At 45.8% G+C, this 19893-nt stretch overlaps 2 protein-coding genes across 2 annotated transcripts in view; one reads left to right on the forward strand and one right to left on the reverse strand.

The window, feature by feature from the left end:
* Positions 1–7205, forward strand: part of LOC139213936 (protein unc-13 homolog A-like) — a 29122-nt gene extending 21917 nt beyond the window's left edge. Inside the window, exons 30-42 of the mRNA XM_070844646.1 lie at positions 1417–1560; positions 1676–1753; positions 2259–2336; positions 2419–2507; positions 2608–2751; positions 3025–3148; positions 3854–3910; positions 4022–4102; positions 4628–4775; positions 5511–5567; positions 6357–6443; positions 6534–6690; positions 6917–7205. Of these exons, the coding sequence (XP_070700747.1) occupies positions 1417–1560; positions 1676–1753; positions 2259–2336; positions 2419–2507; positions 2608–2751; positions 3025–3148; positions 3854–3910; positions 4022–4102; positions 4628–4775; positions 5511–5567; positions 6357–6443; positions 6534–6690; positions 6917–7205 (1533 nt within the window). The remainder of the gene's footprint in view (positions 1–1416; positions 1561–1675; positions 1754–2258; positions 2337–2418; positions 2508–2607; positions 2752–3024; positions 3149–3853; positions 3911–4021; positions 4103–4627; positions 4776–5510; positions 5568–6356; positions 6444–6533; positions 6691–6916) is intronic.
* Positions 7206–14049: 6844 nt separating this feature from the next.
* Positions 14050–19592, reverse strand: LOC139214464 (RNA-binding protein MEX3B). The gene is made up of 4 exons (XM_070845329.1): positions 19519–19592; positions 18387–18951; positions 16473–16720; positions 14050–16294 (listed from the first exon to the last, which is right to left on the reverse strand). Exons 2-4 carry the CDS (start codon positions 18886–18888, stop codon positions 15074–15076), a joined length of 1971 nt encoding a protein of 656 aa, XP_070701430.1. The 5' UTR covers positions 18889–18951; positions 19519–19592; the 3' UTR covers positions 14050–15073.
* Positions 19593–19893: the final 301 nt, after the last annotated feature.

The raw sequence follows: 19893 nt of genomic DNA on the forward strand, positions 1-19893 counted from the left end.
CTGGCTCTCTTCAAAGGTAACAAAATCTGCTTAACAGCACTCCAAAGTGTTGTTTGTTGAATCCGTACAAAAATCAAACTGTAAAATTGTGCAGTGACTTACTGGAGTCAGTTGGTGGTCGCTTCATATTTACCGCACAGACATGACGGCAGTATCAGTTAGGGCTGAATGATCCACTGCAATATGACCAAGTGCAAAATCCAAATCGCAGGAACTCACAGGAATTTAAAATGTGTCAAAACATTATAAATGACGCATTGTGGTGCTACAGAGATGCTCCGGCCTGCAAATAATATTCTCCAGATGTAGGGAAAATGTTTGTTTGGTACACACCCCAGAAAAAAATCACATTATCATCATTATTTTTCAGTGAAAACTAAATGCAAAAATGTTCATTTGCACTGAAGTTGTGACTCGCATAGCAATCTCTGTCAAAATAATTGCAACATTTTGTACATTGTGCAGCCCTTGTATAAATCTTGAGCTTGAACTCTGAGAACTAAAGAAAAAGCAAACAATGTCGATTTTCTACAACAAAGTGTTCAGAAAAAATATTGAGAAGAATTCTGAAAAAAAAAAAAAGAAAAGGAATGCTTGAGTAAAATTAAACAATCCAATCTGCTGAGACAGTAATAAAATACAGTGTGAAAGCTTAAATTTTACCTCCTACCTGCAGCACTTTCCCACCCCAAAAATATATTCATGCATTTCTCATGCAAATTCAGGCAATTCACATAATCTCTCCTGACTCAGCACATTCCAGGCTGAGAAGAGCAGGTTGAAGGCCTCAAGGCAATCAATAATGACTCAATACCTAAGGCAAATGGAAAAAAACTTCACTGCAGAGAGGAGAGGATGCTACAGCACATGACAACGTACACACACACACACACACACACACGCACCCAGAGACTCATACTCTCAGTCCAGCTCACACCTCCACATCCACGCAGCAAGAGGGTCGATACAAAGCAGCTGAAGATTCTCTCAGCTCATATGTCAGGAATCCTTTGGGTCCAATTACTGTCGCCAGAGGCAGCCTCTGCTTTGTTGTGTCAGCAAAACAGCAGTCCCCACTCCCAGTCACACACCATAACAATATCCACTAATGGCAGAGCTGTTAATGAGGGCCCCGCTTCCCATCATAACCCTCTGATTGCCTCCCATCGCTCTTGGAGCTCTCTCGCACTTTCAGAGGAATCACTTCACGAATTATTTGATTGCAGTCAGATACAGCTGTAGAGGGGTCAGTTTCATTGTCCAAGATGCGTAACAGCGCTGCGAGCTTCTCCCACCGGTGGCCCTCGGGAGAATCAGACTCCTCACTTTGAACGTTAGTCATGCTCACATCACAGCACCAACGAACGGCTTCTTAAACTTTTCCCTCTGGTCCTGTTCTTTCTTCTCGTCTCCCAGTTCCAGGTCACGTCAGAGCATGCTTTGTTCTCCTGCTCAGTGGTGGACGTGTTCTCTCAGCTCAATCAGAGCTTTGAAATCATCCGCAAACTGGAGTGTCCCGACCCTCAGATCGTCGGCAACTACATGAAGAGATTCGCCAAGGTGACTTTCACCCTAATGCTCTCACAGAATGTCTTGACCTGAATAGTCACTCTAATGTAGTATGTTTCTCACTGTAACTGTGCACTAAATTCGTTATTTTGTTTCTCTCTCGCAGACAATTGGCAATGTCCTGCTGTCTTATGCTGACATCATTGCAAAAGACTTTCCAAATCATGTCAAGAAGGAGAAAGTGGTAGGTGTTTGAGACGTCTTAAGGTAGAAGACAAAAGTTTGGCACACAAGAGAGCCAGATGGAAATCTTTGTCAGCGGAATCAACAGCAGTTAATAGTTTAATTTGAGCTCCATCCAGACTTAGTTTTAAGATGTACACAATTTGGTGTGTGTCGTAGGGTTGATTAATTTCAACACAATAAACTGCTCTTCAGTGTAATAGCCATGCCCAGGCTGCAGTGTTTCAAAGTGAATTAGGGCTGTGTAATTAGCTGAATGTGGTGTAGGCTTGGGGAAAAGTGAGCTGCACTCCCAGAGAGACCTGGAACCCCCAGAGGAGCAGTAATTACTGAAAACTCCTGCTTCTCCTGCCCTGCATCACCAAGAGTGTTTTCGCCAAAGATGCAATAAAAAAAAGTTAGGAGGACTAACCTTGATTGATTACAATAAAACGCTGGGTGCAGACAGGGGAAAAGGAAGGAAGAAGTGAAAGTGTGTGTAATGATTTTTCTCCTTCTCCCCTCAGCCATGTATCATCATCAATAACATCCAGCAGCTCAGAGTTCAGCTGGAGAAGATGTTTGAGGCCATGGGAGGCAAAGACGTGAGTTTCCACACGTGCAGTCATCGTCATAGTCACCTACTATGACGTGGCTGCCGCATTCATCCCATTTGTCTTCTTCCAGCTCAACGTGGAGGCGAGCGACTTCCTAAAGGAGCTGCAGAACAAACTCAACAGCGTCATGGACGACCTCAGCCGCATCTTTGCTGTCAGGTGGGTGCATCTGTTTGACTCCTGTGTGGAACTGAGAAGTGCTGCAGCCAGCTAATTTCAAAGTCTGTTTTCATGTTGTTCCTTTTGTGTGGCGATACAGTTTCCAGCCGCAGATCGAGGACAACGTGAGGCAAATGGGAGACATCCTAGCCCAGGTCAAAGGTCAAACTGTCCCGGCCAACGGCAGTGTGGTTCAGGAGGCAGACAACGTCCTGCAGCCAATCATGGACTTCCTGGACAGCAAGTAAGTACTGCTGGATATGAAACATCAGTACTGTTTAAGGACTGACTAAAATGTGCCTCAGAGGTTGACACTGAATGTTACTCTTTTTTCATCTAAATCAGAAAATCAGCTTTTGATAAGACATCATTTAATATTTTGTTGAATGAATAAATGATTTGCAGAAGAAACTCAGTAACTTGCTCAAACTCTCAAATTACTGTGGTCTTAACAGGCACACACACTCCAAATGGGGATATGTGTTTTAGTGCTGATGAGTGTGTTTTTATGTTTCAGCCTGTCGCTGTTTGCAAAGATCTGTGAGAAGACGGTCCTGAAGAGAGTGCTGAAGGAGCTGTGGAAACTAGTCATGAACACAATGGAGAAAACAATCGTGCTTCCAACACTTACTGACCAGACGGTAAGTAATTTAAAAAAAAGACACTGACTCCTATTTTCTTCACCTTTTTTCTTTGTTTGTTCTGTGAATTTTTAGTGCTTTTCATTGAACATTAACCCATCTATCCTGCCGTTACCCCATTCTCTCTCCCTTCCTACCTTTCTTAGGTTATTGTAAGTATGTGTGTGTGTGTGTGTGTGTGTGTGTGTGTGTGTGTTTGTGTATGTGTGTGTGCGTGTGTGTATACAGCCCCCGTAAGCATGAAGAAACACTACATATTCCTAACAGGAGCCTTAACACCACCCTCTGTTGTCTTCTTTTCTTTCTTTCTCCTTCTCTGTGAATATCAGTGCATCAAAGCCTGATTTAAATGGCAGCACAGTGCACCTGAGACAACATTACCTACCCTATGAGTCCCTGAACTACCGACTAACTGTACACCAAAGCACTTTTAACTGTCTTTCTCTCCCAAGATGACACCTTGGACACTTTTTTGCCATCCTCTGAAGCTTGCTTATTCTGAATGTTTATTTAAAAGATGTATAAATTAGTGCAAAATGTACTCTTTTTTTCCCCCCCTCACTCTACAAACTAATTTCTTGTTTCTGTCGCTGTCTGTCCTCACTAAACATCCAGAACTCACCTCGCACTCTGCAAGTCTTCCTCAGCTGCCACCCTTTTTTTTCTCTCTCTGTACTCACTCATCTGTCCATCTCTCCATGACAGGGCACTCAGATGATCTTCAACGCTGCTAAGGACTTGGGCCAGCTCTCCAAACTCAAGGTGATGAAAACAGGAGGCAAGAAAGTGCCTGACAAATGAAACGTATTGAACATATAAACTGCACTTCAGCAGTAACTGTGGTATAGACTGACTCCTTTGTTTAATCTGCAGGAGCACATGGGGCGAGAGGAGGCCAAAGCTCTAACTCCGAAGCAGTGTGCAGTAATAGAGCTGGCACTGGACACGATTAAGGTATTGTATGATGAGTTACACAAACAGAACATGGCAAGAACTGGCAAGGACATTGGTGCTCTTGATTCTTAGTTTTACATTACTTTCCATCTGTAACCCCTACCAGGCTGGAGATGGTGGTCTATATTTTTTGTGTTTCTTTCAAAAGCCACAGTTGTCAAATCACAATAAAAAATTCAAGATCAGGGAAAATAGGATACAGTTCCACCCTTTCCAGCTTTAACCACAGTCACCTATATACATGTTTATCTTACTTCAGGGTGACACACACCGTATATTTGTATAAATAAAAGAATTATGAAACACAGCATCAACCTCTGAACATGATAGAAATGTAATTTTGTAGTTTGTAGTACAAGTTTAGATCTGTTTGAGTCACCAAACCAGCTTCAGACCATAATGCCTTTAATCCATTGCTGTGAGGCTGACAGGGTTGCTGCACACTGCTAAATAGTTTTGTCCCACTTGTGCGTTCTTCCACTTAGATCTCAACAATAAGTGTGTCATGTCATATCCATTATGCAGCAATACTTCCACGCCGGCGGTGTGGGCCTGAAGAAAACGTTCTTGGAAAAGAGTCCAGACCTGCAGTCTCTGCGCTACGCCTTGTCTCTGTACACCCAGGCCACAGACAAGCTCATCAGGAAGTTTGTCCTCTCGCAGAGCGCTCAGGGTACCACTTCAAACAGCAACGACACACACACACACACACACACACACACACACACACACACACACACACACACACACACACACACACACAGTCGCACAGCACGTTCAAACAATTTCACACAAAATGGCTTGCAGTTATTCTCAAAGAGCCCCTCTGTGTATCCTCACTGTTACTAAGGCTTATGGAATTAAGTGGGATTATGAGATTGAATAGAATAACTTGCTTGTTGGAAGAAATGTTTAATTCATTGCATCAGTGAATTACAGTAACAATGGCAGCAAATGCAAAACTACTATTTGCGTTTACTGGATTAGTTTTAGTTATATACAGTATAACGTTTAAGTTGTGGCTCAGTGGTAGAGTGGGTCGTCCCTCAATCAGAAGGTCGGGGGTTCGATCCCCAGCTCCTATGGGTCAACATGTCGAAGTGTCCTTGAGCAAGACACTGAACCCCAACTTGCTCCTGAAGCATGGCTTCAGAGTGTGAATGAGTATGAAAGAATAGTCTCCTCCAAATTACATTTCTCCTGTATGATTGATGTGTGAATGGGTGAATGAGGATGTCATGGAAAGCGCTTTGAGTAGTTGAAATAACTAGAAAAGCGCTATACAAATGCAGACCATTTACCATTTACCATTTAAGCCTTTAATTTGCAGTGTTATATGCATGCTTTCTAACAAATGAGCACTTTATTTGCCAGCTTCTGATCCTAACTTTCTTCTGTCTCCTCTCAGTCCACGGAGGGAAAGGGCTCAGGTGTACGGCAAACGAAGACACACCACCAGAGAAACGTACGTGTCAGGACCATTATGTAAAACCTGCATGTCCCCCAGAGCAAAGCACAGCAGCTTAGACATCTGTGTGATCAAACTGTCAGAAACCAAAGATAACCTGAGAGTGAGCACTGTTAGCCCTTGGCACAGCCTCTCTCTCTCTCTCTCTCTCTCTCTCTCTCTCTGCTTTTACTTGTGTTTTCCTGCTTTTTACTTTCCTGTCTGAACTCTTTCTAATCAGCTTGTTCAGGACAGAGCTTGACTTGTGCACAGGGCTACCTGTGGTAGATGAATATGTAGAGTGCACACAGAAAGACAATCCAAAACAGACCAGGTGAGAGCTAGAATGTGAAAACTGCCACGACTTGAGAGCAAAGGATGTGCAAGACATGAAGAATAAAAGAATAAGTTGTGCCCATATAGTGTCAGTTGATGAAAGGAGCTTTTCTCCAGAATCCTCTGCTCCTTTTGGATCTTTTCTGTTTCTTTCAGTGTCAGTAAAGTGTTAAGAATTAAAGAATTACCAGCCATTGCTGCTTTACACTTTACCATTTGCTCAGCATTACCGCTGGCACAAAAGCTGCCTTACACAGCCAAGTCCTGCTCATCTGATTATTACAGAGAACCTGTGTGTGTGTGTGTGTGTGTGTGTGTGTCTAGTTTCTGCATGTTTAAATTTAGTTCCTAACCTGCTGATGCATACATTGTGGGCTGCAAAGAACAGCAGTTATGGCCATCTAAAGATAAATTGGCACACACTGAACATGCACACACACAACCAACCACTTACTGAGGGTGTCTTTACAGCATCTGGAGTGGATGCTGTTGGCGAAGTGGTAATGTGTGTGGACATTCTACCCCAACCTAACGGAGAACACAAGATCAGTGTGAAAGGTGAGGAGGCAGAGCAGACCGCACCATCGTCCCCATTTTCTTGTCTTCTCCTTCCTTCCCTCTTTAACTCAACCTACTTTCGTCCTCCAGTGGTGGCCGCTAATGACCTGAAATGGAAGGCGCAGGGCTTCAGGCCCTTTGTGGAAGTCTACATCATCGGCCCTCACCTCAGTGACAAGAAGAGGAAATTTGCCACCAAGTCCAAGAACAACAGCTGGTCACCCAAGTTCAATGAGAGCTTTCAGTAGTGAGTATCTGCCATTTCTGCTGGATCATTATTTTCCTTTTTTTGGGCCACAAGTAGAGTTGAGTTGAACTAAATACTATTAACTGCAAGGCCAGACAACTTTGGTGATTTTGACTTAAATGCATGCGGAGACTTTGAAATGATCTGTTCTTGAATATCAGTCAAATCCACTAAACAAGGCACACAGATTGAAATGAAACATGGACTTGATTCTGCGTTTCCTCAGCTCCTTGGGTACTGAGGTCGGTCCAGAGAGCTACGAGCTGCAGGTGTGTGTGAAGGACTACTGCTTTGCCAGGGAGGACCGCACCGTGGGCATGGCTGTGCTGCAGGTGAAGGACATAGCCAGCAAGAGCAGCGTCACCTGCTGGATGCCGCTGGGCAGACGCGTCCACATGGACGAGACGGGCCTGACGGTTCTGCGCATCCTCTCTCAACGCAACAACGACGACGTGGCGAAAGAGTTCGTCAAGCTCAAGTCGGACCAACGCTCAGCTGAGGAGGGCCGCAGCTGAGGGGGGCCGGTGGGAGAGCGAGGACACACACGTGTGCACAAAACCACCAGAGACATACCCGATAGACATAGTATTATGCACACACACACTAGTACTCACATAGATAGACAACCATGTGCAATACACAAGCACACACATGAAAATGCTCTATTGTACATATATCTGCATACATTATGCAACATTTACATTGCAATGTTATCAATGCAAACATGGAGGAATATGTTTATAGAAATTCATATTTAATTTTGAATATTTCAGCAGCTCAACTCTGTTTAGGGTTTGCCTCACATAAGCGAGCACTTCAGTCCCTCACTCTAACTTTCCTTTGACACATCACACCTTTTATACGCTGTACCTTTAGATGTGATGTAAAGCAGCGCAGAGCAACACAACCATGTGAATAGATTGAGAACGACCACTTTGCACTTTTGCTTCTCTGTGTCTTCAGGAGAGCAGTCCTTGCCTAGCTATGCTCTGTCCGTCCGTCCGTCTGTCCGCTTGCCTGCCTGACTGTGTGTCGTTCTTCCAGCCCCCCCCAATCCACCCATCCATCGTCTCCTCTCTCTCTCCTCCCTCCACGTTTGCTCTGCGTAATCTTCCCCCCGGTGTGATGTGTTGTGTAAGTTGAAGTTCAGGCACAGATCTAAGATCAGCTCTTCTTTTGCCCCCAAAAGTCCAAACAGAGAAAAACACACACAACACTGACTTGAGATCAGTGTCCAGGGGCAACATCACTGCTAGTCTGTCCTGTAATGTCCTGCATGTTGACCCCAGGAACACTGTGATTCACTTTGCTGTAACCATGGCAACTGCTCCCCCCTCTCCCTCCCGCATAAAAAAAAAAATGGGTGCCTCCAATATTTTACCTGTGTGAGCATGGTGCATATATGTATAACCCTGGAACAATAAGGTTTAATAATCACGACCTGACTAACCTTCATCATCACGGGAGACGCTGATATGATATGTGAGGTGTTGATAGAGGAGAAAGTTGTGGCCACGGTGTGCATTTCCTTTTTTTAAATTTTTTTTTTTAACTTTCCTTGCTTCACATCAGAAACAAACAGAGCAATACCCCAGCGTCTAACACTTCCACACCCCTAGAGTGCACATTAACTCCAAAAAGGGCTACAGGATCAGTGGACTGGGATGTCAGTTTACGCACTAATACATACTGTCCATGCCTCCGTCGGCAAATTGACCACAAGGTTTCCCCATGAGCCCCTCGCCTACCTGCTCCGCCATAGACACACCGGTACACCGCAGACACGCTCCGTTTCAGAAAGTCTCCCATGAGTGACGACTGTGGAGGAACTTGAAATAAATCCACGCGAAGCCCAAAGGGACACTCTGCGCTCTGCGGGTCTCTTTCCTCCTGAACACGTATCCAGACGCCCATCTCTTTAAGGCAATAGTGGTTTGTTTGTGTGTTCACTGAACCTTGTGGTTTTTGTGGAGAGCAAACCCTCTGTGAACACTGCTGTGTCTTTTGCTACTGTGTGCGTGCATGTGTGTGAAGGTGTGTGTGTGTGTTTGTGTGTGAGAGAGTGTGTGTGGGCTGTTTGTCACACCTGCAAAATGGGCTCTGCGATTATGAGCAATATATTGTATCTACATACCCAAAATGAATGCGCTGTCAATATAACTACAGCAGCACCAACTGCAATATCCACATCCGAGGAATGGGAAACTTATGATCCTTTTTTTGTGTGTAAACCACTGAGATGTTTTATTTATGGACTCCCCATTCCTGTTGGAAGTATGTAAGCTTTTTCTCACATATTTTAGATGAGAGTGGAGGGAAGTGTTTTGTCCTTGAATTCCTATTTGCCTTTAGTAGGACCAAATTTGCACGAACTAGATTTCAAGTTTGTTTTTATTTATTTTTTTAAAGAAAGAAGCCATCAGAGTCACCGCCAAGCGTTTATGTTGGTCAAGTTTCAGTCTCGTCATGTGCGTCTTTATCCTTCACTGCAAAAAACAACGTGGGCTAACACTCACGGTCATAGTCCGGCTTGTCTTGTAGTCTCTTTGTGAAACTAAATGATGTCAGTGACAGTGAGTAAACGCTGCAGTAGGTTTTCCTGTCGCTGTGTGGAGCTGCACCAGATGTCACTGCTGGCCTGTCACGTGTTGTCTTTACTGAAAACTGTTCAATTTTACCAAAAAAAAAAAAAAAGCTTCTGAATGTTATGAACCCTCAGCAGAGCCTCCTTCCTACGATCAAAGGGTAGTTAGATCCAAAAACACCACTAGCTTGGGCACTAGAACCCTTGCCTTCCAATTAAGGCGTCCAAATTTCGCTCAAATAAACGGCTCATGAGTTAAATCGCGCTTGATTTTTGGGTGAATCAGCCCTTTTTTAAAGGAGCTTTCTGCCCCAATTTACACGCAGTGCAGTTACATTGTTTGTATATGTTGTCTAAGTGATCCCAGGGCTCAAGACAAAACTTGACACGTCAGGTTGTAGCTGAAAAAGCAACAAAAAATAACATAACCGATCATCCAGTTTGGGGCTCGTTGGTTGCCTGCTTCATGTATGGACGCGCACACACACACACACACACACACACACACTCTCTGACTACACTTACACACACATCTACAGACCGATCTCTGCTCAAGCACAAAAGGGCACATGTAAGATGACACACATGCATGCATGCACGCCGACACAACTCTGTGGAGACCAATGATGCCCACCCTGTGAATAGAATCAACTTACAATTGCATGATGGGAAACTTTATCGTGCCAGCACGTGTGTCTTTGATGTTACTTGACTTTTGTTTTAATTTCCTTGTTTTTAATTTCCAAAGCTATGTAATGATAAGTCATCAATGTTTTTTTTGTTTTGTGTTTTTTCAAAAAGGCTTGTGAATACGTCATCTGTAACCAATATGAATGTAGTGTGGACACAGAACTCGCATGAGAGAATTATTTTCTACTAAGGATGTTTCTAATTTGTTTCTTATCATTATCGATCGGTCTTTAATGAGGAAGAAGTGGACCTGGAATGCAGCCTGATTGTGAACTGCTTCCTATTAAAAGGACATTTGTGTCACAATCTAAACGTCTGTGTTGTTATTCCTCCTGAGAATCACATCACTGCAGTTTGATTTGTAATCGCCAGTGTTTTTATTCTGTTATTTAATATCACAACACACGTCTCAGATACCGAACAGGAGGCTTCAGGGCAACTTATTTTAATCCCTTCAATAATTAAAAAGACTAAATCAGACAAGTGTTTCAGCAGATGCTGTTGCCTCTCAGATGGAGACAACAGGGTGTTGTTTTGTCTCCCACCTCACTCAGTCTGCTCCCAGTGGGACCTTTGACCTCTGTGGCGGCGGGAGGGGGAGGGGAGGATCACACACCAGTCCACACAAGTGGAACCAGATGTTTCATCTGCATCTCGGAAGTCCAGAGGGAAGAAACAAAAGCTGTTTCAGTTCAATCAAAAGTGGGAAGTCACATTTGTGTATATTTTGACCAAATAGTGAAAAATGTCAGAAAATGTGTGAACAATGTCGACATCCTCCATTCTTTAAAAATCCAACCAGCAGTCCAAAATCAAATATGTATTTTGGTATAATGTAAGGAAAAGAATATTTGAGGCAGGAGAAAATTTGAAATTGCTGATTAAGTTGCCAGATGATTTGGTGTCAATTGGCTCATGATTTCAGCTTTATTAGTTTATGAAATGTTTGAAAACCAAAGAAGTTACAATCTTTCTTAATTTGATTCTTTCATCAGACCAGCAGTCTAAAGATGTTTAATTAATGACAAAAAACAGACAAAAACAGCAAGTCCTTACAGTTTAGAAGCTTGATAAGAGACTTTAGAGATGTGAAACTGATTTAATTTCCTTCTCACTAATCATTTCTGCACTACTCCTGTCAACATAAAGCATCTCTTCTAAAACCACAACTTGAATCTATCTAAGCATCAGATCCAGACCAATCCTGGGGTCTATGAATTTCCTAAAGAATGAGCTTAAGTCTGATCTCAGATTTACAAACATGCCTGAACTGCAGATTTAACATCCCGCCCTTATTCCATCTGCTGCCTCTACTGCCGCCGTGTGGCCGACAAGCAGAGGTCCAGTCAGCTGCAGGTTTCTACTGAGAACACTAACAGAAATAAAGACAAGACACGAGTTCTTATTTTACAGTAAAAAAATGAAACCAAAAACAAGACTTTATTAAAGAAGCATAAAAAATAAAACTCTTGATACATTTCTCATAACCGTCAAGTCAGCTCAAATTATATGATTATACAATTTTCCCGGCTCACGGTTAAAAGGTCCATAAACTTTCAAATAAAATATATTTCAATTTTAAAATTTCTTCAATAATTTTCTCATTTTGTTATAAATTGCCTATATGTAGTACACAGGAAATAAGGAAAATAAAAAAATGGAAAATAAAAATAAATTTGAAGTAATAAAAAGGGTCACATTATTGTCTGGGATATTTAGGTAAGCAAATAAATTGTAAAAAATAAAATGTGTAAAAAGTTTTTTTTTTATCTTAAAAATTATTAGCTAATGCCAGGTGGCTTGAAGACATGCAGATGGTTAACTTACAAATAATGATACATGTTCTTTAGAAACTACACTTATCTTCAATTAAGTCATTTTGCTTTTGAAAACAAGATCCCAATGATTGTATTCAGGGTATTTACACACACAGGTCAGGCCTGAAACCTAGTTTGCTGACGTTTTACATTTTGGTTCTGCATACAAAGAGAATTAAAGCAAAAAATAGGAGAGCAGAGGCTTGAGGGGTGTCTGTCACCCCTTACTGGCGAGGCTCTCTACACACCCCCCCTCCCCTCTAATCACAAAAAAGGTCAGAGGTCGCTGGCTAGCATGCCTCAGGAAACCCTGTTTTCAAACCTTTAGGAAGGAAATGGGGGAGGGGACAAGTTTGGCTAAAAGAAAATTAAAAAATCAGCAGTCGATCTGAAAAAAATTTGTACCTTTTTAACAATTAAACTACTGTACATCAAACCCTAACATTCTCTCATTGGCCAGAAACATCCCAGTGCAACACCGAGATTTACATTAAACTCTTCTGGCAAAGACAACACATTTAATTCGTTTAACACGTCGACTTGGACTGAAGAAGGGCTTTAAAGATTGGCCTCAGCAAACTCACACAACAGTCACGACTGATCTGTTCATTCGGACACGCGTGCAGCCCTGCATCTGTGCACGAGTAAGAGACGAAATGCGACGTTTGACATCAGAGCCCGACGAGGGGATGGGCTGCCCCGTTTCAACCAGAATGAGAGCGGGGGTGTCGGCTCTACAGTGCACTGGAGAAGTTTAGGGAACTAAAAAGGCCTCCCCCACTGCCTACTGGGTTTGTTCCCCACTGCGTTTCAGGAGGGAGATGCACCAAAGCACCATGGGACAGTCTTCACAAAGACTCCCGGTTCAGCTCCTGGGCAGGTTTTTCCTACACGTGTGGACACATGAATCGGTGCACTGCTGCGCTCAACCAGGACAGCGGCTTATTAGGTTCTGCTGCGGAGCTACCGCCCTCGTCTCCTGCGTAGCAAACGAAGAGTCAGACAGCAAATAAAGTTTAACATTAAACTGGCTGGAGCACCAAAGCGCAGCAGCGACTGCCCATTTTCACCAGCTGTTTACTCAAGTAGAGTTACTCTTTTGTTTCCTTGATATTAAAACCCCACAACCTGTCCTCAACTGCGACTACGTCCAGAGAGGACACGCTGCCACTGCAGCGCCCCGCACTCTTCTAAGAGGATCTGAATGTGATGACTGCGTGGGAACAATAAAAATAAAAACGACGAGCAAAACATTCTGCAGCTGCTGGGATTTGAACACAAATAGTGTCTGGAAGCCCTGGATGACCTAGCTACTAGCTGCCATAAAGGATAACAAGTTGATTCTACCTACGGTGTGAGCCTGAAAATGTGGTCATGTGTCTGTGCAGTCAGAGGAAGCCCTTTGAGAATTAGGTGTGTCGTTTTAACTCTGTTGTCATGGCTTTTCTCACTCTATGAGCTGATTCCATTTATGTTCAAAAGGGCCACGAATGGCAACCGTGTACCATCACACCGACATCGCCCAAATCATACGTACAGTATTAACACTACAGGAGGCAGTTACCGAAAACTCACACTGAATTAAAAAAAAAAAAAAAAAACACTAACACAAAACAGGATGCACCCGCCTCATCGGGAGTTACCGAGTAACGCTAGGAAACAGGACAGATCTCAGACAACCAGCCATATAGTGCACTACATTTAGCCAGGAGCACGGCATCATATGGGTACAACAGTGTCATCTGAGAGAGTGCCAAACAGCTTTGCTGTGAGAGTGGGGTGGAAGACCAAAACTACCAAAACCAAAACAGTAAGAGCGGTTTCTCTTTTTTTTCCTTTTTAGAGGGGCCGGGAGTTACAGTGCATTAAAAAAAGAATATCTGGTTCAATCGCGCCCCTCGTCTTATTGTTTTGTGTGGGAGGAGCAGCCGTCTCTCCTTAACCTTATTGGACAAAACATTCACGTGTGACATCAGAAAAGCCCTATCTTATCCTAGAGTTCAAAATGTGTCTGTTAGCCACACACTTGACAGTCAAGAGTCAAAAACTAGTAGAAAACGCTAAACGAGCCGATCTAAGTGTAACAGACGGGAGGACGTGAGAGGAAAAGTGTCCTGGTGTGGATGGATGGGAGCGGCGACTTCCTGTAAGACTGAGAGTGAAGTGAAGGAGAGGGGCAGCGGGACAGAAAGCAGACCGTCTCATGGTGAGGACGCACAACGATGCCGATGTAACAAACAGCGAGAGTGGGCATCATTCACTCAGACACACACACACACACACACACAGGAGAGAGAGAGATGTAAGGAGATTGTCAGGCAGCCCAAACGTACAGAGAACCGACCTCAGACACATTCCTACAGTATCACCAACGTTTCTCACTTATTAATGGATAATTAATGTGAATCAATGCAGCAGCCACATTTGAAATGTAGGGCAGACTCATCCAAATTCATTCATTCATTATTGAATTTGATCAAGAATTAAGAGACTATTAATAGCATTTGTTTTGGTCTTACAGATGGCTAATTTTTCATGTGGCAATGAGACACGGGAATTCGTCCATAAGAGGTCCCTTGGGTGTATTGTTCTGCTAGGTGCCCGACTACATGCTGACCTTTAAAAAAAGTCCCAAGCTTACAGAAAAATAGCAACCCCGCCGCTTCATGTCACAAACAACAGCATGAGTGAGAGCAGGGAAATAAGCGAGGGATTGGTTGGATCAGTTTGCGTCCTGTCAAGAACATTAAAATAAGGAGTAGAAAAGTGCAGGCCTCATTGACAGCTTCATCGAAAAATATCTGTTAAGTACAAAAGTGTCAAAAGGAAAGGCTGTGAGAGAAAGCAGGCAGAGATCTGAAGAAGCCAGAATGAAGACATGTTGAGACAGACTGGCGGCGAGCAGCGCAGGCTGCTCCGGGTCAAAATGAAGGCCTGAAGAGAGATAAGACACTAGTTTCCTTCCATAAGTTCATCAGCGAGAGACTGTCTGAGCCCCAACTGTCTGCAGACCAGTTTCAACTAACTTCACTCTGAAAATAAGTCATTATTATTATTGTTATTATTAATCTTGACAGTTATCAGCAATAAATCAACATCCGTATAGTATCATCATCTCTATTAATGCATTTATTATGGTCCATCATGAGTGTGTGTGTGTGTGTGTGTGTGTGAGAAGGTTATTAGTGTGAATCCTTCCATCGCCTCCGCCACAGCTGGTGCCCCACTCCAGTCCTCTTCCTGCCCCCCACCCTCATATTTACCGCCCACCCCCCAGCCCCCTGCCGGGGCATTAGGAGAAGATGCGGATGCACTGTGTGGTGGGGGTGTGGCAGACGGGGCACTCAGGCTCTGCTGACTGGCAGATTTGCCCGGCGCACTCCATGCAGAACAGGTTGTGGCCGCAAGGCACCAGGGCTGCTGTCACCTCGCTCTCGAAACACACAAAGCAGTCCCTGTTGATCCCGGGGCTGACGCCAACCAGACCTGCGACCCCGGGGCCGCCTTTCAGTCGGCTCAGCATCCCAGAGCTGAGGCCCACGCCGCTGCCGCCTCCCTCGGAGTCAGTGGGTGAGCCGCCGGGCAATGAGGACGCCGAGCAGGAGGAGTAACCGGTCGACGAGCCGCCAGAGCTGGAGCTGGACGCTCCGGAGAAGGAGCCGCCTCCTGCGCTGCCAGACTGTAGCCACGAGAGAGTGCTGAGGGGGTCGCTCTGGGCACGACGGGCCAATGGATGATCCAGGGGACCGACACCAGTGTCCTGAGGCAGAGTCGGAGACAATCTTGGTGTGATGGCGCCACCGCTGAGGCCGCTGCTGTTGCGGCGTAGAGGCTGCTGCTGCTGCTGGGAGGAGCCGGCCGTCTTATTGCCTGTTCCACCGTTGACGAAAGGTGCCCAGATGTTGGAAGCACTGAACTCAAAGCCCAGTTCGTCTGAGGAGGGCAGTCCTGGAGTGGAGTCGCCCCCGAAAGTGAATCCTCCTCCAGCACTGCTGGAGCCTGTGCTAAAAGGGCTTGTGGGGCTGCCCCCCTCGTTGGCCTTGCGAGTGTTGCTGAAGTTCTCTGAGCTCATCCCGCTGTTGTGCGTGTGGTAGGCGACTGAGGAGGACATCTTGCGGTTGGAGGAGTGGTGCATGGACATGGGAATAGGAGGAGGAGGAGGGGATGGTGGTGGAGGAGGGGGGGCCGAGTGGTGGCCGGTAGCCCTGGACCACAGGGATGCCCCCAGCCCTCCGCTCAGGGCGCTCAGCCCTTCTAGACTGACGTCAGTGCCGTTGGTGTGGAAGTCATTGTCTCCCTGCAGGTCTACAAAGGTTCCAGTTCGCAGGGTGATGTGAGTCTCGATCTCCTCCCTCGCTCGGTCAACGTTCTCCGGCATGCCGGTCACTTCGAACACCGGGTCTTTCTCTCGACTGGGTGTGACGATGTAGGTGTGCGTCTGCTGCTGGATGCGCTTGATAGTTGCTCCCTTTGGTCCAACGACTAAACCTACTACTCTGTAGGGCACCCTCACCTGGATCAGCAATGAGAGAAATATTTTACTGTCTGAAAAAACAGATCTCAAACTACAGCAGAGACAACAACAGAGTTGCATTTTTTTTTAAACATCTGTCTACATCTAGTAATTTGCTTGTCACCTGGCAGAGTAAAACAAAAACGCAGCATGATGACTAAACCAGGGGGGTGAGTACCTGTATGGTGGTCTGTCCAGGTAAGTGTGGTGGTCCAGGAAGAGAGCCAGTACCACCTCCTCCAGGCGCGCCAGCTTTGCAGCGGGACGCCCGGATCATGGAGAAATGCTCAGCTGCAGAGACAATTTCACGTTTGGCCATCTCCACGTCCTCCCTGCGGCCCGTCACGATGAACACCGGCTCCTCGCCTCTGACCGGAGTCTTTATATAGGTGTTTGTTTTGGCACGCAGGGCCTTGATCTTACAACCTGGAAGACGCAGAAGCACATAATCAGTTTTATGACACACACCCACACATATGAAGACACATGTAACAGTCACTGTTCCTATATACACACTCAGTAGGCAGTTTATTAAGAACACCTTGTTAAAACTAATTCAGTCCAATACAAGAGCCTTACAATAAATCAAATGTTCATTAAGGTTATATATATAATATGTTTTAGAGAGGTGTTGACTCAGTTTTATAAGTGATTTTGGACAATGTGGTGTGAGGCGGAGCTGTGGCCTAAATGATATAAAATGGGGAGGACAAAATAATAATTAAAATAATAATTAAAAATAAACATTTATGGTCATTTTGGAGGCAGCAGTTTGACACCACCTGCACTGAAAGCTGAACAGTATAACATTTATGAAGGGAGGATTTATTGTGGGACTGTTGTATCAGACAGTGTTAATCTAAACTACAGTAGGTGTAACTAATTAACTGACTATGGTACGTGCAGAAACACACTGAAAAATATTCCAATATATTTTAATATGGGGATTAATGCGACAACATGCGTTCCCCGAGAAAAAAACAAAAAACAAAAAACACCCAGAAATCATCATCACTGCAGCACTTAAGCTAAAGTGGTCCATTGCTGCACGGCTGTTTCTGAGCACAGCGGTTGGCCATTTCCACGCGTGTCTTCGCCTCATAACAGCATCAGTGGCGGCAGCAGGAGCAGGATGTGCATAAAGAGCCTGTCTGCCCAAACACAGAGTCAATACGCTGCTGCACCGCTTGTGTCAACTCATGCTCTCCTCCAGCAGCGCCGGCTCTGTGCGCTGTTTCTTTAAATATGGACGCTCGGTTCCCGGCGACCAATAGGGCGCGCGGAGTGTGATGTCATTCTGGGAAGCAGAAAGCATGGCTTTTTCAAACAAAGAGAACAATGCCATAACCACACCGCGACCGCCACGGCCGAAACAAACCCGCGGCGTGGCTCCGTTTAAAGTGCGGCTCGTTTGTTGGTGAAAACGAAAAGGGAAAAAATAAACGGGTCAAATGTGGCGGCTCGTGCGCGAGCAGCAGCATCGGCAGACAGAGCTGGGTGCAGGGCGTAACACCGCCCAGTCCCGTGTTTGTGCGCCTGCTGCCCCGTTTCTGCCTGAAATCTGCCCAGCAAAGCCAATAATAACCCGTCATAACCATGTGCGTGAATTAGGAACGAGAGGTCTGCGTTAAAGGCTGCTGCTGAAGATCTGTGGTGTATAAAAGCGGCACATCTCGGTATATTTCCTTTGTTTGGTGCAGGCAGCGAGACATGTCCAGACTCCCGACAATCTGCCGCTTTGTCTGACCCTCTCCCACCCCTCCCCCTCCCTCCTACTCATCAACCACACTCACTCTGTCAAGGCATTGTCTAAATACTGCTAAAAACGGGCATGTAAATACTCTAAGCAACGCGTTTTGACGGAGTAACCACATTATACAGCCATTTAGAGAGCCACACAGTGAGTGCAGCCCGACCAGAGCACCAGGCAGTAAAAGTTCAGAGGGACCCTCCTCTCACCAGGCAGCCACCCAAACAAAGAAGCACCAGGCTGCATGCTGCCTGAACAAGCTGTCCACAAACATGAACACCAAATAATTCCTCACCAACACAGCAGCATCACTCACACACTCACACACACCCAGGCTCCTACCTTGTCTCCCCACTATCTCCGCCACATGTTCAGAGCTGGGGACAGGCACGCACTCAGTCATGTTGACACTTCTTTTCCTGCTGCAGAGGACGGAGCTTTGTTCCCCGTGGAGCATGGAGTGCGAGCCGGCCATGTGGTACCCGCCCGAGCCGTAGTACTCCGGGGATGGAGAGCAGGACGTCGGCGACTCCCGGGACCCATTGGGATGCTCCAGCATCTGTAGATCCACGTACCCCCCTCCGTTGCAGCCCTCAGAGCCGGGACCCTGGGTCCCATCCAGGCTGTCGACCAGCCCGCCGCCTCCGCTACCACCGCCGCCCCCACAGTCCACCTTCTCCAGGGCCATGAGTGACAGCTGGTCCAGGGCGAAGCGGAGCGCCTCTTGGTGGTCCTCTTCCCGGGACTCCTGGTCTGTTTCTCGGGGCAGACCGACCCCGTTGTGCTGGCTGCTGATCACCACGTCGTGGTCCATAATCTCGGGGTGGAATAAAGGGCTAGGCATAGTCTCTCCGTGGATCTCACATCAGATCACGGATGCCTGTTTGTTGGGAGTCCTCACCCTCTTCTGAAAAAAAAATAATAATAAAGAAAAAGAAAGAAAAATAACACAAAAGTCAAGCTCTTGTTTATCAGTAAAACACACCAGGCAGGACAGAAGAGCGCCGGTGATCCGGGGATCATTCATAAACAGCAGCATAAACAGCAGAGCTGGTTTGAGCGCCTTGCTTTGTCTGTTGTTGCTCCTTGTCTGACAACTGAGACCATCCAGGAGGCTGCTTGTTTTGTCGGGTCCGAGCATGCCGCTTCACCGCCTCAACAAACTGCTGCCCCGCACACACACACACACACACACACACACATGAAGAGGCGGCGTGGCTCTGACTTCAGACACTCTTATGTGCGCTGACCGAATTAAAATAAACATTTACAAAGGAGGGATTTGGGCTGTTGTTAGCCCGAACAGCCGAGCTAACAGGCTAGTCCCACACAGTCGGCACTCAGTCACGTTGTCGACCCCTTTGTTTGGGAGCACCGCGGCTAGCTGCTAGCTCTGCTCTGACAGGCGGACCTGCGCTCAGCCTCACGGGCATTTTTCAAAATTAAACAAAGTGCGAAAACCACGTGAACTTACTTTATCTTGCCTTTGTCGACGAGCTCCTGTCTTCGCTTGTCGCCCGGTTCTCTGAGAGAAAGATGAGAAGCAGCCAGCAGCAGCAGCAGGAGCAGCAGGAGGAGGAGGAGGAGGAGGAGGAGACCTGTGCTGTGCGACGCTAGGAGCTAGCGGGTTAGCTAACGAAGCTAGCACGCTAAACGGGAGGAGGGGGGCGTAGGAGAGAAAAACGTTTAAAACCGAAAAGAGGGCACACTTGTTTTTTCCTCTCTCACTGGAGACATAATCCTGGGAGTGTCACTGGGTCTTCATCCTGCGTGCCGTCAGGGAGACTGCAGCTGAAATCCAAGCCTCGCAGTTACCTTTTAGTTTTTTTAAAAAAAAGCCCCCAGTGGT

The sequence above is a fragment of the Pempheris klunzingeri genome, chromosome 15, assembly GCF_042242105.1.
Source record: "Pempheris klunzingeri isolate RE-2024b chromosome 15, fPemKlu1.hap1, whole genome shotgun sequence".
NCBI lineage: Eukaryota > Metazoa > Chordata > Actinopteri > Acropomatiformes > Pempheridae > Pempheris > Pempheris klunzingeri.

Bases quoted from the DNA above. Each gene is read 5' to 3' on its own strand.
- LOC139214464 (XM_070845329.1), bottom strand. From the start codon at position 18,888: ATGCCTAGCCCTTTATTCCACCCCGAGATTATGGACCACGACGTGGTG. The intron at 16,721-18,386 runs GTAGGAGCCTGG...TGCGTCTTCCAG, and splicing joins GGAGATAGTGGGGAGACAAG to GTTGTAAGATCAAGGCCCTG. The intron at 16,295-16,472 runs GTACTCACCCCC...TTGCTGATCCAG, and splicing joins CTGGACAGACCACCATACAG to GTGAGGGTGCCCTACAGAGT.